The sequence below is a fragment of the Pelodiscus sinensis genome, chromosome 12 (genome assembly GCF_049634645.1).
Source record: "Pelodiscus sinensis isolate JC-2024 chromosome 12, ASM4963464v1, whole genome shotgun sequence".
In the NCBI taxonomy this organism is placed as follows: Eukaryota; Metazoa; Chordata; order Testudines; family Trionychidae; genus Pelodiscus; species Pelodiscus sinensis.
Genome location: NC_134722.1, coordinates 21956533 through 21975143, shown reverse-complemented (window position 1 = coordinate 21975143; position 18611 = coordinate 21956533). Strand labels below are relative to the sequence as shown.

The window sequence follows — 18611 nt, the reverse complement described above, 5'->3', positions numbered from 1 at the left end:
CAGCTGTTTGTCGGCTCAGCGCGGTAGTCTGGACATTCCGCGGTCGACATCAAAGGTATTTGTCGACCTCCCAGGTATGCCTCCTGCAGGCTGCCATCCGGGAGGTCCATCGGGGGCTGTCAGTATCCAGGAGGTCCTGCGGGAGAGCTTCCACCCTGAGGAGCGCTAAGAGTCTCCCTGGTGTGCCCCACTGGGAGCTTGTGCCTTATTCCTCTCTCATGTCCTTCCACTTACCCTTCCCTAACCCACCTTCCTGATGTCAAATAAAATACACGTATTTTCATGAACACTAACTTTCTTTATTTAACAAAACTGGGGGGAGGGGGAATGAAACTCTGGTGAGACTGGGGAAAGGAGGCGGGAGAGGGGAGGGGGAAACCTGGGAGGAGGGAGCTGGAAGGGGGAAGCAAGAGGAAGAAGGGGGAGGGGAAGCTCAGGGCTCGGGGTTGGGAGTCTTGCCGGACCAACTTGATTGTCATGCAAACCTGCTCCTGGGTTTGCATGTGGCCAGGCTGGCAGCTATCCTGCCATAGACGGCTATGTTCCTCTGCCTACTGCGGAGATCATTGATGTTGGGGGAATCACCCCCAAATCTGAATAAGGTCCATGATCTCCACCCTGGACCAGGAAGGTGCCTGCCTTCTCCGGGCCCTGGCAGGCTCCTGGGAGCTGGCAGACTGCTCCTGGGGAGTGGTGGAGGGCTGGCTGCCAGTGGCTTGGGGCCACTGGGTCAGGAACAGTGACTGCTGGCTCTGGGCTGGCAGGCTTGGAGCTGGCACAGGCACTGTGGCCAGAGTCAACCCCTTTAAGGGCTCTGGGGAGGAGGGCGGGAGAGGAGTGTTCTTGGTTGAGGCTGGAGTGGCCACCAGGGCACCCTAGGAAGGCTGGAGGCCCCCTATTTCGATATGAGCACTTATTTCGAAATATCTATTTTGAATTTGACGTTATTCCTCGTGGAATGAGGTTTACCAAATTCGAAATAAGCGCTCTGCTATTTCAAATTAATTTTGAAATAGCGGTTTGTAGATGCTAGTAAAATTATTTTGAAATAATGGCTGTTATTTCAAAATAACTTTGCTGTGTAAACATACCCTAAGGCACTTGAGGTCCCAGAAATACACAGGTTATTTAAGTGTTACTAGAGCCTGGCTAATGTTTCGTATTTACCTTGATTTTTTGTTTATGCAGTTGGTGTAATATAAGTTAACCTCTAGTGAATAGCTGCAGGCTGCTGTACCACCAAAAAAATCAAGCAGTTTCAACTGGGAAAGAACAAAATTAATGCTGAAGATGTTAAAACAAATATTTGATGATTGATGAGGAAATAATCCCAGACTAATCCTGGGAATTCCTCCTCAAGATATATTTTATTTTTACAGGGTTTATAAAAGGCACATAAGATCAGAAGCCCACTTTTTATTCGCCATGCAGATAAGTACATATTTTTACATGTGCATTTCAGGGTATTTGTGTTGTATCTCGGGAGTTTAAAATTGTTATCCATAAAGCCCCCACACACACAGTGCTTGAGACTTTGGATGTGCGTGTGAGAAAATTTGTTAATCCAATAGTCCTATGCGCTCAACCTGCGATTGCGTGTCTTACTGTGTGTGTCTGTGTGGGTGGGTGGCAGGGCTAAAAACTGTTACACAAATGTTCTCTGTCCACCCTACCACACTGCCTGGCTTTGGAGGAGAGGGTAAAAGTTCTTACCACAATAGACCCCATCCTACTTGTTGAGATTGGGGTGGTGGTTAAATAGAAATTTTACTGCTTTGGTAGGAACATGAGTAAGAACTCCATCTTTATTTGACACTAATGGCTGTGTTAGAAAGAAGGACATTTCCAGAGAGGCCCTGGATGACTTGTTTTCACTTTCAGACCAAGAAGTTGAATCTACATTTGAGAAGTAACCAAGTTCCTCGCATAGAATATAAGAGGGAGCTCACCTGTTGCCCAGTTCAGAAGTGCAATAATATTAGCTTTGTTTACTCTCACTGTTGTCATTAAAATTTCTCCTGGCTGAAGCTAGACTGGTTTGCTTTCAGGAAAGCAGTGTGGCAGATATGGGTGTAGGCAGACATGTCATGTCAGCAAAACATACAAGTCATATGCTTTGGGGGGGAATGTAATGTATTTTGTTTTACATTGACTGGGATGTTCTCCAGGCCTTTAATTAACACCTTATAATGTATTTATCTAATACATTATAATTAGATAATACTAATTATAATACTGGGAGATCATTGGAGATATTGCAGGAAGGGTTCAACAAAGAAACAAGGATGCAATATCAGTGAGAATGTCCAGTACTTATACTTTTGGTTGCTAAAAATTACTACAAATTCCTGAATTTCAAAGATTGCCAATAAGAGTTCTTGTGCCTAGATGTCACCAAAATACAGAAAGACAAAGGTGAATAAGATCAGAACCTAAAATGAACTGTAGAGACAGCCACAGAAGGTTCTTCAAGAAATGAGGGTTGTTGGCTTTCCCCTTTTTTCGTTTTGTTTCTGTTTCTTTTGTTTTTTTATGGTACATGGCTTTTTTGGTCCAGTTTGTTATAGAGACATAACTTGTTTGTAAAGCTAGAGCATTTTTCCTCTGAGTATCTTCTAGGCACCTACTCTCATGCCAGCTGGAACCAGAGGTACAAGGGGTAGGGGGGTGTGCTCCCAGCTTGAAGTGATTTCCATTATGTGCAGGGTATACAGTTTGGTTGAATGGCTCTCAGGACCCCCACTGTAAAATTTGTTTCAGCACCCCTGCCCACTCTTGCCCCCATCTCAGTCAGTGTATGTCTACACTACAGAGTTTTGTCGGGAAAACGGCTGTTTTTCCGACAAAACTTGAGTAACATCCACACTGCAATTGCGTTCTTTCGAAAGTAAATCAAAAGAAGAAAAGTTTTTTTCTAACCTTGGTAATCCTCATTCTATGAGGAAGAAGCCTTTTTCCGAAAGAGCTCTTTTGGAAAAAAGCGTGTGTGGATGGGGTAGAGGGAGGTCTTTTGGAGGAAGAGGAAAATGCACAGGTGCCCTGGTGGCCACTCCTCCCATAGTAATCACAGCTTAACTGTGAGATAGTGTCTATTAAGTGGGGATGCTATCTTTTGAAAAAGCAGGTAGCTTTTTCCATGTGCTTTTGCTGTGTAGATGCTCTATTTCAGAAGTTTTTTCAGAAGATCTCTGCCTGCAGTCTAGACATAGCCTCAGTGTCTGTTGGGGGAAGAGGGAAGAGGTGGGTGGGGTTCTGGTGGTAACAGGTTTCCCCCAAATCCCAGGCAGTGTGTGTGTGTGTGTGTGTGTGTGTGTGTGAGTGTGTGTGTGGGCGGGGCTATGGCGGTAACACGTTTTCCCCAATCCCAGCCAGTAGGAGGAGGCTATTGGAATAATTGGTTTACCAGCCCCCCCCCCCTCCCCGGCCGTGGGGGACGCTACTGGGGTAACAGCGCTGCCCATGCTCTGGTCGGGATGGGGGCGCGGGGGGAAGGAGGGAGGGTGGGAGCAGCGCCCAGCCCCTGGGGGATTTACCAGCCCACAAAAACAGCGCTTCTCGCTTTAAGAGAGCAGCGGGGGTGTCCGATTGGCTGAGGGGACTGCCAATCGGCGCGGCCATTGCATCATCCCTGCGGCAGGCCGGCCGCTGATTGGCCAGGACGCTGGGCGAAGGAGAAGGGTTTCGCAATCGCCGCTCGCCTCACTCGCCAGTTTTAAAGAAAGAGACTCGGGCCCAGCCCGCGCCCCCCACCCCCGATCGATACCGCTCTCCATCCCTGGGCCAGGTGAGGCGCGAGGCCGCCCCGCCGCGCGCAGACCGACCCCCCCCCCCGCCCGTTCCGGCGCGGTATCCCCGGGGGCGGGGGGCTCACACCGGGCGCAGGCCGTAGCGGGGCGGCGCGGGAGCAGGCGGCAGTGGGGCTGCTGCAGGAGGACCATTGGGCAGTGGTGGGAGGCTACGGGGGTCTGGGGAGCGCTGGGTGCTGGCGGGGTCTGCAAGGGGAGGCGTGTGTGGGGTGGACATGGGGGGGGCTGGTCAGCGGGGAAGGGGTCAGTACGGGGTGGGGGTCTGGGCTGTGGGGAGTCTTGGGGGTGTAGCTACCGGGGGCGGGGTCTCTAGGAGTGGGTGGGGTGGGGAGGGGGGGTCTAGTCAGTGGGGGCGGGGTTTGTAGGGGCATGGCGTGGGGCTGGGAGGTGGGGGTGTGAGGGAGGGCTCTGCTCAGTGGGGGTGTCTGGGGTAGCGCGGGGGGGTGGTGGGAGAGGGGGCTGCTCGCTAGAGAGACGTTTGGGGAAGGGAGAGAGTGTATGGGGGGGGGGGGGGGGGAGGCCGGGACTTTCCTCACGGTTACGCTCGCGTGGAGAGCGTATGATGCAATCTCCAGGCAACTCTCCTCCCCGATGGGATGAAGTCATGCTTGGCACGGAGAGGGGAGCCCGGGGAGAGGGAGACAGGCCTCTGCTCCCCTAGTAGCCAGCCTGCTTCCTGGTGGGGGAGTGACAGGCCCTCCTCCCTGCCTAGTTCCCAGTGAGGCAGCAGTAAGGGCAGAGGGAGAGAGCTACAGCCACATACCCTCATGCTAAGAGAAGTGTAAATAGTGACCTAGAAATCAACAAGAGGATGATTGAGGCCTAGAGCACAAAATCGAATAACCGCTGCAGCAAGTTAATTTGTTTGCAAAATGTGTAGTTGCCGTACACAAGCTTTTATTGGGCCTTTTTGGAAATGGAAGATCCCGTCATTCAAAGACACCAGCAAGGTGGGCTAGGAGCACAGCATATTAATAAAAATATCTATTGTTCATATTTATGCACATCATGATGTATTAGCTACTGTATTAAGTGATTCCTTTATCTTTCTTTTAAGAGAGATCAAAATAGTTTCTGAAGAAGAATATAATCCTTGGTGTTTAGAATGAAGCCCTCTTCCTTTCCTGTTGGGTGCTGTGTTATACTGACTTCCTGGCGGAAACCAACATTGTAAACAGCACTGTTTAAAGTCAAACGGGAAGTAAACATAACTTTAAAAACAAACAGGAATTTTAAAAAAGTATCGTGTGTGAGGAAAAGGTACTTTTAAAAAATCCTTTATATTTGTAAGGTTTTCATAGTTTACAATGACAGAGCCTTGGAAGTTAAAGGTGAAGACCCATGGTTTTGTCAAAGGATTGGGAAACTTATGAAAAGGTTTTAGCGGGAACGTATGTATGGCTGTTTAGAAACGTATGTACTTCTGTATTTCAGCAAAGTTACCACCTAAGAACCCTGATCTGCAGACTCTTCAACATCACAAGTAACATGTAGAAAAGGGATGAAAATATATAGTTAGAATAGAGTAGTTCTTTTGAGTGACACTTTTACAGGGATTCTCTCATTGTAGCCACAAATTTAGATCATTGGAGGCTTTTCAAATGTTTTTGTAAATTTAAAAATATTACAAGTGGAAACGAAAGAGTTGATTAAAAAAAAGTCCCTTGTATTGTTTACAATCTGAACGTTGGTAACTTGAAAATGAAACTTACTATAAATGAAAAAATAAACTTACTGTTATCTGAGTCAGAGGAAAAGTTATAAATACTGAAAAGTAAATTAACTTTTAAGTTTACTAGGGGGCACAGATCCCTGCTCGCCAACCTCCCTCTCTGGGGGTAGGCAGCCCTGGCTCTCCCCCCCCAGGTGGGGGGAGGGGAAAGCAGGTTGGGCCAGGCTGAGGCTGCGGCTGACCCATCTCTCTCCCTCAGGCTATGAGGGATAATAATACTGACATCCTTTTTAAAGTCTTTTGACAGCCATGGATGAAAAGTACTGTGCAAGGGCTAAATATTGTAATTATAATTACTAGTCAGTAAAAGACAGGAATTCTCAAATGAACTCTTTATATTGGTATGGAGTTGCACATCACCTTCCTTTCCCATGTGAAAATTGACATATATGACTTTCTGGTGACTGAACTAAGCCAGTTAAGAAAAAACAGGGACACCACAATAAGGGAAACAGTCCTTCGTATAGACAGACTATAGCCCTGAAGATACACATTTGTCTTTACTCTTACAGCAGACATTAATAAGCTCAGTGTCTCATTTACAACCATCTGTGTTGATCTATTATCTGTGTGCAGGAGTCAGATAATCAATCTGTTGTGCTATGCCTAAACAATCAGGTCTTGTGTTAGTAACTGGTCATTTTATTCAAAAATGGTATTTTCCTTTAATCCAACATGAATAGAGATCAGTCCTGTTTTTGAACTGTCAGTACTTGTGAGTCTCCCCGAGGTGGTGGTGTGTGTTTTTTATACACAACTTGTGTTTGCAGGCTCAGTTGCCTCAGCTTGTTAGGTTCTCTTAATATCACTGTTACATACTTCACATGGCATGTATGCTGTTTGTACATACCTGGCACTTGGATGAAATCTGGTTTTCCTGGATTTCGCACACATGTACTATATATCCTGCCTCTTTTATGGGCACAACTGATTGTGATACTTATCTCTTACTTTCAGTTTTCATGTCCTGGGTTGGTTTATGAAGAATCTAGCGTATACAGGAGAGAAATTATGTATCTTCTTGTGAACAGAGTTTTGATTCTCTGGTTCTCAAACTGTGTCGGGACTAAGGATGTTAAGTGGTGGGTAATTCGCTAATTGTATAGTTGATAAAATTTAGTGGATAAGGGAAGAAGTGCTTAGTTCTGGCTTGTGCCAAGTCTGGGGGCTACCCCTCTGTGGTTCTGCAGTTTAAATGTAGGAAGAGCCAGGCTGCCCACCCACCCAGCTCTTACTACCTTTAAACTGCAGAGCCGCAGCAGTGGATAGTTCCCGGACCCAGCGTGAGCTGGGACTGAGCAAGTCTGGCTGAGTCCTGGTTCATGCCATGTCCAAGAGCTGCCCCTGCTGTAGCTCTGCATCTTAAATGTAGTAGGAGTTGGGTGGGCAGACAGCCTGGTTTCCACTATGTTTAAACTACAGAGCTGCAGTTGAGGTACTTCCTGGACACAGCGTGAGCTGGGACTGAGCTGGGCTCCCTGCCCAGCCGGAGCATCCCCTGTCCATAGTGGCCTATTCTGGCTGTGGGCAGAGGCTGTTCCAGCAGCAGCCCCTGTCAACAGGGTCCTAGCAGGAGGCAGCAGCATGGGAGGTGGCACCATGGAGGTGGTGCTGGGAGGGAGGAGGGGAATCGGCTTTTAAGTCGGCTCCTGCTTCCCTTCCCCCTGCTGCCTCCAATACAGAGGCAGTGGGGGCAGAGGGAATGTGAGTAGTCAACTACTCACTCACATCCCTAGTTGGGACTCCAGGCTGGGTCACAACCTGATTTTAATGGCGTTATCAGAGCTCACTTAAACTGCTGGGCCCAAGGCCAAAGCACAAGTCCCATCATCCTGGGGCTGAAGCAAAAGCCCCTGACTTTAGTTCTGGGTGGTAGGGCTCAGGTTACAGGCACCCTGATTTGAGCTAAAGCCCTTGCCCTTTGGCCCTCTTCCTGGGATGACAGGGCTTGGATGTGCTCATGCTTCTGGGTTTCTCCTGGGGTCATGTAGTAATTTTTGTTATCAGAAGGGAGTTGCAGTGCAATGAACTTCTGTATTAAATTATTTGAAAACAGAGGGCTGCTGAGTACATTTAAAAAATATTTGAAAATGAAGTTTAGGTATAACCATCTCTGTCCCAAGATATTAGAGACACAAGGTGAGTGAGGTCTTTCTAGTCCTTATAAATGATGGGTAAGATTGTGTATTCAGTGACTTATAGATTTTTCAGACATCTGTGTGATCTTCTCTCACTCTAAAGTAGAAGTTGGAGAACAGGAAATGGAGAATTTTCTGAATGGATCCTTGTAATAAAAAAGACAGTATTAATTAGGAAAGCAGAGTTTCTCATGACATCATAGTTCTCAAACTCTGGGCTCACTGTACAGAGAATCACCATAACTTTATAACACGGGTGGAGAACTTCAGGCCAGGGGCTGGATGTGGCCCCTGGCTTGCTGGGAGAGGAGCCCTGAGCCTTGGAGGCCAGATCCACGCATCAGGGAGCTCACACTGGTATTCCAGCCACTGCCCGCCCCCCTAGGTTCTGGTGTGCAAGGGGAATGTGGGGAGTGTCTTTTCCCTTCTCAGTCAGGTGTGGCCCCCAACTGATATTTCTGTGAATCAGTGGCCCCGTCCCAAAAAAATTCCTCACCCCTGCTTTATAACAACACAGTGGCTGCGTCTAGACTGGCACGTTTTTCCGCAAAAGCAGCTGCTTTTGTGGAAAAACTTGCCAGCTATCTACACTGGCCGCTTGAATTTGCACAAGAACACTGACGATCTCATGTAAGATTGTCAGTGTTCTTGCGGAAATACTATGCTGCTCCCGTTCAGGCAAAAGCCCTCTTTCACAAGAGGGCCAGTGTAGACAACGCGGTATTGTTTTGCGCAAAAAAGCCCTGATCGCAAAAATGGCGATTGGGGGTTTCTTGTGCAAAACCACGTCTAGATTGGCATGGACGCTTTTCCGCAAAAAGTGCTTTTGCGCAAAAGCATCCGTGCCAATCTAGACGCTCTTTTCCGCAAATGCTTTTAACGGAAAAACGTTTCCGTTAAAAGCATTTGCAGAAAATCATACCAGTCTAGACGTGTGTAATTGGAGCATCATATGATCATTCAACTAAATGTAGCTATGTATTTCAGCATGCCGTGCTCCAGCTACATGCACAGAGTTGTTACAAAGTTGGATTTTCAGTAAGGGCTCTTCGAGCTTAACTTTGCTGTAATTGAAATTAATGGTGTATACTGCAGGGTCAGAGCCCTAAGTTATTGATAAGCTTGAAAGCTTCTTCATCTTTAGCTATAGAGTTTCTTGACTCATTGCTAAAAGACTATCTTGCACATTTCTTAAATGAGAAAACCCCTCCTTATATAAAATAGATTTATTATAAGTAAGTTGACCAATTACATTTATCTAAATGATTGAAAGAAAAAATCACTTTTGCTCTGAGGACAAACAGAGAAATTCTGGCTCAAGAGGTAATTTATTTGGGAAGTTCAGTGACTGAAAATAGTGTGTTTTCAGCCATTACTACTATACATACATTGATATCCTCCATGATGACAGTTTGTGATCAAGAATGCATTGTAGTATTTTTTTGCAGGGCTAGTTAGTCTCCTTAAAAAGAACAATTAGCATGTTAACACTTTCTCATTAATCATTTTCACTGATACTCCAATTTGTCATAGTACTATGAACTGAAATTGGTAACAACCATTATTAATTAATAACAACCATTAATTAACTTTGTAATTTGCTCAAATGAAAATATTTTTTGTTTGAATAGCTACTTAACTTAAGGTATTTCACTCATTTAGCATTGTTAGGCCTTAACTGGAACACTGAACTCAGTTTGGGGGCCTCAGTCTTCAAAAAACAGACTCAAGTGAAGCAAGTTCAAATGACAGCAGATAAAAGGTTTGGAAAATACTGTAATACATTCAGCCTAGAGAAAATGAGACTCATGCAAAACTTGTCTGCATGTACATGCAGGGAGGGATAGTGTAAAGAGGTCAAGGATCATAGGTTTAAACTGCAGCAGTGAATATTCAGTCTGAAAATTAAGAGAAAATTGCAATTGGAAGAAAAGTTAGACAGTAAAACCTGTTGCCAAGATAGGGGTTATGAAATTGGAGCTAAAGGGTGGCTAAACATCTGGGATGTCTGTGGAATAACTGAATTAATTCAGTCATGATACTCTGAGGTTGATCATATGACCCACTAACAGTCCCTTCCAACCCAAATGAAATCCTGATAATGGCAGTTCTCTGTTTCCAGTATAGTAAGCTGTTCTTGCCAGATGTACCAGCAGTAGTGTATGCAAATGCCAGTGAGGTGTAAGATTGTAGGTGAACATGGCATTTTAAATGTTTCATCGAATTTATTTTTCTGTTAGGTTCAACTTGCCCTTGATCCATGTGAAGATTTGCTGGCAATATATTATAGAAACTATTAACAGTTTTTCACCAACTCTAACAAATCATATTGTGGTGTTAAAGAAGAGTCTGTCCAAATGAGCAAAACATCACAGCAGAACACCACTACAGAAGCAAACGGGATAAGTGTGATTCACACACAAGCGCACACCAGTGGTTTGCAACAGGTTCCTCAGCTGGTGCCAGTTAGTCCTGGTGGTGGAGGCAAAGCTGTGCCTCCAAGCAAGCAGGGCAAAAAGAATTCCTCTGTGGATAGAAACAGTGATGAATATCGCCAACGGAGAGAGCGCAACAACATGGCAGTGAAAAAGAGCCGCTTAAAAAGCAAGCAGAAAGCACAAGATACACTGCAGAGAGTCAACCAGCTAAAAGAAGAAAATGAACGTTTGGAGGCAAAAATTAAGCTCCTGACAAAGGAGCTTAGTGTACTTAAAGATTTGTTTCTTGAACATGCACACAATCTTGCAGACAATGTGCAACCTCTTGGCACTGAAAACACCACCACAAACCCAGATAACACTGGACAGTAGATGCAATCCCCATACTCCACAACCTCATGGACTGAACATTAGAGTTTCAACCCTCTCTGACTACTCATTCAGTACAGAGAAAGAATGCTGGTCTAACATTTTAATCATCATCTTGTGGGTATTTTTTCTCCTCTTAGGTTTAACACTGAAGATTTGATACAAATAAAATGTAAACTGTTTTGAATATATTTTTAAAGTGTTAAATATTCTTTGCTCTAAAAGGTTTGGCTAAAATAATTTAACCAAGTAAATATTATCTAACTGGATAAAATCAGGAGCCTGATATCAGTGAAATTGAATTTCTACAGTAATGTACATTCACCATATTATATTTTACATATTGTAAGGCAGGGATGGGGAACCTATGGCCGGGGGGCTGAATCCAGCCCACAGGCTCTGCCTTGCAGTGGAAGAAAGCGGCTCTGTGCTGGGAACAGCCACACACAGGAAGATCTGTCCCTGTACTGGTTTGCAGGCTCTACCCAGTTGCTCCCATTGGCTGCCCCAGGTAGTCCTCCAGCCCAGACCTCCACACCGCCACCCACAGTTTGCTCCTGTGCCCCTCTCCCCCTACACTGTAGCCTGCTCTTGCACCTTCCCACCCCGCTCCTGCCTAGACCCTGCATCCCTATCCTGCTCCTGCACCCTCCCTCTTGCCCAGACCCTGCATTCCCATCCCATTCCTGCACCCTACCTCTTGTCCAGACCCTGTGGCTCCAGCCCATTTCTGCACCCTCCCTCTTGCCTACATCCTCATCCCCAGAAGTTCCCTACCACACACTGAACCCCTAATTTTTGGCTCCATCCCCCTGTGCCTTGGGGGGTTCTTAAAATCTACTAGCCTCAGGCCCCCAGAAGGGATAAGCTGGCACTGGGGGAAAGCTTTGAGCCTTGGCACTCCCCCATGGAGCTGGAGCACAAGGGAAACCCTGGTGCCCCAAGTTGCATGAGTGAGGTGAGTGTTCCCCTTTTTTCTGCTTATTCATTGGGGGCCACATCTGTGAGACTTCTGATTTTTCTGTGGGTCAGTGGCCCATGATCCAAAGAAGGTTCCCCACCTTGGTTGCAAGGAGCACAACTGTACAGCCTTTACTGTAATACTAATTGATAATTGGATGAAATATGTTAAATGTCCTTTAACATTTATTTCTTAATCAGTCTGTATTCTACATTGTGTATTATAACCCTAACACCATGACAGAAATTTGCTTTCTGCTTTGGTGAGTTGCTTCAAATGTGTAGCACAAGCCCTTGTCCAAGATAGTTTAGATCTCTCTTAATCATAGTTAATGGGGAGTGCCTACTAACAGTGCCTAGTAATGGTGAGCCAGGGTGCTTACTAATGTTTTCTAAAGACTACTACATTCTTTGAGAGACATTGTAATGTAATGTATGAGAACTGACGTACACAGAAAATTGGCTCACAACATGTAAATGGCTATCTGGAAGTATGTATAGGAGGTTAAGTAGAACAACATTTTATTTTTATAACCCCTTTAAGCCTGTGTTAAACATGCTAGCATTACTCATGTGGTGACGTTGGGTCCTTAATAGCATCATGTTTTGGTCTCCTGAAAATGTTTAAGTTCTGTAAATTATTGCTCACTAGAATCAAGCTGCTGCCATTACGCAGCTATCAGGATGCGACTATGTACATGCATTGACTAAAGCAATGAAAGGGCTAATGCAGAACATTTTTTCAATTGCAATGTATAGACTACTTGATCCTTACTACCACTGCCACAATATCAATTATATGGCTGTTTAGTTTAGCAACTGCTATCCTGCAGAAATCCATAGTAATTTTAAAAAGAAATATCCCAAGTTCGAATAACTGATGCAGCAGTCTTGCTAGAGACACCATTGCCATGCAAAGGAGTATCTTGAATCTTGTTTTATTTTGATGAAACAGTTTGTCTTAATTTTTTTAAATTTGATGGTAAGTCCCTTACCTTGACCCATAATGCAGCAGTATGTATTATACTGAGGAGTCAAACTAGAAAAGTGAAGCAGGAACTTTGATATAACCTTAATTTATTTTCATTTTAAAATGTTCCATTTATGGTATGTGTGTTACATATAACCTGTGTGTCTGGCTAGTGAACTAGAAGCTTATTTTAATTTTTCTCCTACACCTCTTGTTTCCATACTTGACTTTGTAGTATGATTGTGCGTATTGTTATGTATTTAGGAGGAGAACTTGGGTAAGATCTTGGTAAGATGCTAAATTAAACAATAAAACTGTCAAAAAATCTATTTTGAGGTTAAACTTTTACTGCAAAGGTCATCAACCATGAAAGACTTTTACAGATTGCCCTAATTTATGGAAATCCTTTTACAGAGAAGTCTTCTGGTTCTAGTCATAGCTTAAGTAGGTAGGGTTAAAATTAATAAAACTGTTTTGCCTCTGACCTTAGTGCTGCCTCTTCTTTGCCCTCATGCGTAATAGAAGCAACAGCATTTTGCAGCGTGTGCTCTTTCCTAAGGGCCTCTTTTCCAGGTGGAGCCTCCCTACTGTATGCTTACAACTTCCTTGGGACCCTTTCTTGGAATATCCTAATGAGGATCACTGCTTACAGGGTTAAGTTAGGCCACACATGATGTGAGTAGAATCCTTTTCATCTAACCTTGTTTGTACATTAGTAGTTCATTATGGTCATGTTGAAACATTTTAACCTTTTTGTTTTTTCCTGCATCCATTAAACCTGGCATTTTCATATAAAGACAACATTGTGGAAGTTTGTAATGGAGCTTTTAAGAGAACCAAAGCTTTTTACACATGTGGATAGGTATCCCTTAGTTATAAATTAGGAAAGTGAGGCAGAGAGATTCAGGTTCTGATTTTTTTTTTATTACCTGCATTGCCATTGGGGTCTACCACATGACCTAGAGAAGTTCAGTACTTCTGGAGAGAACACTAGGATCATTAGTCTATTGGCCACCTGCAGCAAGTCAGTGTCAGAGCTAGGGATGTTAAAATGCATTTATTTAGATGAATATTTTCAGCAGTTACACTTGGGAGCTGCAGGCTGCCCCCCACTGCTGCCTCTGATACGGAGGCTACGTCTACACGGGCACCCTTTTCCGGAAATGCTTAAAACGGAACAGTTTTTCCGTTAAGTATTTCCAGAAAAGCACGTCTACATTGGCAGGATGCTTTTCCGGAAAAGCGTCCGTGCCAATGTAGACGCGCTTTTCCGCAAACAAGTCCCGATCGTCATTTTCGCGATCGGGGCTTTTTTGCGGAAAAGACTACTGTGCTGTCTACACTGGCTCTTTTCTGGAACAGTTTTTCCGGAAAAGGACTTTTGCCCGAATGGGAGCAGCATAGTTTTTCTGGAAAAACAATGACGATTTTACATTAGATCACCATTGCTTTTCCGGAAAAGCAAGCGACCAGTGTAGACAGCTCACAGCTTATTCCGGAAAAGCAGCTGCTTTTCTGGAATAAGTGGCCCAGTGTAGACACAGCCATAGTGTAGGAGGGTGTGGTGGCGGCTCTGTGTAACCCTGAAGGTTAACCAATGAGCCCAGGCTCATCACTCATGAGCGTACTCATTTACTTTATAATATATGGAGATATACATCTCATAGAGCTGGAATGCACCTTGAGAGGTCATCAAGTCCAGTCCCCTGCCCTCATGGCAGGACCAAGCACCATCCCTGACAGATTTGCCCCAGATCCCTAAATGGCCCCCTCAAGATTGAGCTCAAAACCCTGAGTTTAGCAGACCAATGCTCAAACCACTGAGCTATCCCTTCCCCTAAGTTTGAGCTAGGAATAAAAAGGTTGTGATTTACATAAAATAGGACTGTTCAACTCAGATTGCTGCAACTTGGCAATCATTGGAAATCTCTGTTGTCGTGGGGTCTGGACTTATTTTTGGTATATGGAATATCAGCTCTCCACTGGTGATTGCTAGTAATTTTCTGAAGCATCACACGATGCCTGTCCTCATTCCTTGTCTACTATTAAAAACCCTTTTATTTAGTTATACGTCCAAGAAGTGTCCAAAAGCCAGTTTGGTCTCAATTCTCAGAAAAGCTGCTAGAGTTTAAGATCAGCATCCAGTTCCCTGAAACTGCACTGCAGCCAGAGTATTAAAAACAATATGCGGGAAAACATGCCATGAGAGTATTTCCTGGTTGTGCCTACACAATGAAAAAGTCACAAATGCTGAAGTTAGTAATATTTTCTGAGAAATGACTCAGGCAGCAAAGCCCCCGTTTGTTCCCCTGCTCTCCTCCACACCCATATTGATATGGCTGACCTATGAAACATCCCATTGAGCATCAGTGCACTTGTCGAAATGATTGGATCTGTTTAGGCTCTATATTGGATCTATTTTCACAACAGGGAATTGGTGGTATTTTCTTGCCAGCTTCTAACTACCTGAGGCCTGATTCTCAATTACAGTAAAGTCACTTGAATGCCCCCTTTCACTGCTAGAGCCACATAAAGTCGGTCTACATTATATTTACATTTTAAGGCCCCTGGATATTTTATGCCACTACAGTATTAGGCTGTGTCTACACTGGCCGCGAGTTCTTGCGAAAGAACACTTACGTTCTAATGTAAGAAATCAGTGCTTCTTGCACAAGAACTATGATGCTCCCGCTCAGGAATAAGCCCTCTTGCACAAGTGTTCTTGTGCAAGAGGCCAGTGTAGACAGGCAACATGAATTTCATGCGCAAGAAAGCCTGATGGCTAAAATGGCTATCGGAGCTTTCTTGCGCAAGAGAGCGTCTACACTGGCACGGATGCTTTTGCGCAAAAGCACATGCCAGTGTAGACGCTCTCTTGTGCAAATACTTTAACACAAAAACTCTTGCGTTAAAAGGATTTGCTCAAAATCTTGCCAATGTAGACGTAGCCTAAGAGAAAGAAACCTAAGACTCTGGTATATTTACTTTGTAAAGTGCATCCCCAGGGCCCTTTGAATACCTCTCTATAAATTATAATCTATACAATGTGTAAATACTTGTATTTTTGTGAATTAAATCTAGCCTTTTATTTCAGAACTGAACATTACATACTTTTGCACACTCCAGAATTCAGTCCAACTGTTCATTAAGTTTAAGATATACAGTATGATTAATTAAAACTATATTTGCTATTTTTACGTTAGTGAATATGAAACTTTTCTATTTTAGTATAGAACCAGATTTTTAAAAAAGTTGCATTTTGCTAAGGCAAGCATTGAGAGGGCTCATCTAGACTATATTCCTATCTTGAAAGAGGAATGTAAATGAGCCCGATCGAAAGCGTAAATGAAGTGAGGATTTAAATATCCCATGCTTCATTTGCATATTCATGTCCAATCGCTGTTTTGAAAAAGGGTTTTTTGAAAGTGACACCGCAGTCTAGATGCATTTTTTTAAAAAAAACCCACCCTTTTTTGAAAGAACCCATACTCCAGAAAAAATGAGGAGTACGGCTTCTTTCGAAAAAGTTTTTTTTCCCCCCGGAAGAATCCATCTAAACTGTGGTTTCACTTTTGAAAAACCCTTTTTCGAAACAGTGATCGGATGCAAATATGCAAATGAAGTGCGGGATATTTAAATCTCCGCTTCATTTGCACTTTCGATCGGGCTCATTTATATCCCTCTTTCAACAGAGGAATGTAGTCTAGACGAGCCCAGAGTTACTAAGTCTGTTAGTCTGCACTGCAGCAAGTCATTGGTCCTTTATTTTTTCAGAAGTGGAATGCCTTGTGTTTAAGTTGACTATAGTAGCAAGCACCAAAAATGTTTAAAAATAAAATTTGGTTCTGTTGCTATAGAGATGCCTCCCCTCACTTTCCTGTAAGGTTGCCCAAATGTCCATTGTATTGCATTGAATGAGATGACAGAATTGTTTTACTGCAGAATTTATTTAAAGGTCTCAAAAGTGCATGTGTTTTGAGGACTATTGTGTGGGTGTTTGCCTTCACAATTGATGAGCCCTTAATTTCCACTATCATTTTTTAACATTAATGCTCATTACAGTGTTATTGACATAATTCTTTTCCAGCTGTGGGTGCTATAGAATAACCACTGTACTTTGTATCCCGTAGAATTGCAGCAAACAGGCAAGATACATAGCCAAAATCTGAGGCAAGATTACTACAGTCCTTACTACACAGTTTCATTGTTGTAGTTGGCCTAAGTAAGTTTTGGAAACACTATACATATCACAAGTAAAGCTATAGCCAACTCATGGAGTTTCCCTCAAAGAATGCCATGATTTATGCAGATTCCTGACTCTTAGCATTTACTAGAAAATTATGGAGTCTTTTTCCAAAGTTTTCCTTTTCATAGAATCATAGGGCTGGAAGTTACCTGCACCCACAGCATGACCGAGCACCAGTTTTAATGTAATTGGTAGAATCTCTTTTCCGTGATCCCCCTCATTGAAGAAAAGAGCTGTCTCTGTATTACAGAGACAAAAGAGTACTCCATTATTTTTGCCTGAGGCTCATATCAAATCATGCCTTTTCACATCCTCGCTGATGATCTAACATGTGACTCAGAAAGCATAAGACAGGGAACACTGCTGCTGGGTAAGCTGTACATTTGTGCAGCTGCTGAGGAGAGATTCAGATGCACTAATGAATAGCAGAGGGTCTGCAGGTACATTTTTGTGTTTCTATTGGTGGTTCACATTCATACATGCCTTGGTGCACATAAATTATTCCACACATGAATGGAAAAGATTAGAGTGAACATAGTCCAGCAGTTTAGCTATAATTCCTCCCCATACCTAAAAATCTTTAGTTTTGTCCTTTCCCACTATCTGCTACTGTTTTTTGTATCACAAAAACTGGAGCCTAAGCATCTGGGTGGCCTCTTACCTGTTTAAAGGGCCCTTATCTACCAACTCTCATCCAGTAAGCAATGCTGGACAGTGTTTTGTGAATTTACAGTGTGGTATTCATCACAGGTATTGGTACTGTGTGATACTTACCATCTTTTCAGACAGCTGAAGATTTTTTCTCTAGATGCAGCCCTTCTGGGGTTGGACACTCATCTAGCTATTTAAATGATGTTGCAAAAAAGTTAGTAGAGTATTTCAGACTTTTAAACCCCCCTGACCACAAATTCCAAGTGGAGGCAAGACAATATAGTTTAAAATATAAATTAAAACTACTATTAAAGGGTTGAACAGTAATTTGCTTGTGTAGTGACCTAACAGCAATTTGTGCGCTTGCTTTATTTTACTAAAGACGTGCTCAGACTTCAGTGTCCCCCTTTAAGTACACAGACCCAGTAACCCAAGAGACTACAGAGGCTCATTATTTTAAATTACATGCAATTGAAGGATCAGTTTCAAGAGAGATTGTACTGAATGTATTGTTAGTTAAATAATACACAACTATTGTCAAAGGAATAGTAGCATCAACCTTAAATCCTCCAAAAGATAGCCAGAGATAAGAATTTACTTAACTTGCTCCCAAATGTTACAGCACAGGCTGTCTATTTAACATAATGCATCAGTCTTCTCTTGCTTAGAAACCTGTAGTCCCATCTGATAATATAAGTGCACTTGTAAGGGTTCCATGTACACTGTGGCAAGCTTGATATAAATTTTGTGGCAAAATGCTCTGCATCTAGGTAATATTGCAGTACAACAGATTTTACTGAGATGGTTGAGGCAAGGCACTTTTCCCTTAAAATACTTAATATTGGCTGATTGCAGACTCAGATTAGTTACCAAATTAAGACCTGCTAATGTAAGACCTGATCTGCATACAGCCTTTTTAGCAGTATAACAATGTCTGGTTAGAGGTGAGATTTTTTTTTACCATAATAGTTATACTGGCAATGCCTAGTGTGGATGCAGTTATACTAGGCTAAAGACACTTCACACTGATGTATGTTAATTCCATTCCTGCACAGGAATAGCTATACTAGTATAACTATGCACAGTAGAGGGACTTTAACTACCTGAAGAAAAAAGTTTCAGAAGGGTAGCCATGTTAGTCTGTAACTTTAGCGACGCATAGGCCTGTGGCACTGTAAGAGACTAACAAATACATAGGATCATGAGCTTTCATGGGTAAAGCTCACTTCATCAGATGAGTTGGTTGGTGTAGTAAAATTTGTGTAGAAGAGGCCTAATGTCCACACAAGGGCTTTGTACCA

The 18611-nt window shown here is 43.4% G+C and overlaps 1 protein-coding gene across 6 annotated transcripts; it reads left to right on the top strand.

The window, feature by feature from the left end:
• The first annotated feature begins 3632 nt into the window (after positions 1-3632).
• Positions 3633-12902, top strand: CEBPG (CCAAT enhancer binding protein gamma). Of its 6 annotated transcripts, XM_075940104.1 has the most exons (4): positions 3633-3784; positions 4687-4756; positions 4864-5066; positions 9917-12902. In XM_075940104.1, the coding sequence occupies exon 4, from the start codon at positions 10034-10036 to the stop codon at positions 10484-10486; it is 453 nt and encodes a 150-aa protein (XP_075796219.1). In that variant the 5' UTR covers positions 3633-3784; positions 4687-4756; positions 4864-5066; positions 9917-10033; the 3' UTR covers positions 10487-12902. The 6 variants fall into 6 exon arrangements, with proteins under 6 accessions (XP_075796219.1, XP_075796221.1, XP_075796218.1 ...); XM_075940106.1 differs by lacking the exon at positions 4687-4756; XM_075940103.1 differs by lacking the exon at positions 4864-5066.
• The last annotated feature ends 5709 nt before the right edge of the window (positions 12903-18611 follow it).

What these genes read in the sequence shown, in the direction of transcription:
- CEBPG (XM_075940106.1), top strand. Translation starts at nt 10,034, where the DNA reads ATGAGCAAAACATCACAGCAGAACACCACTACAGAAGCAAACGGGATA.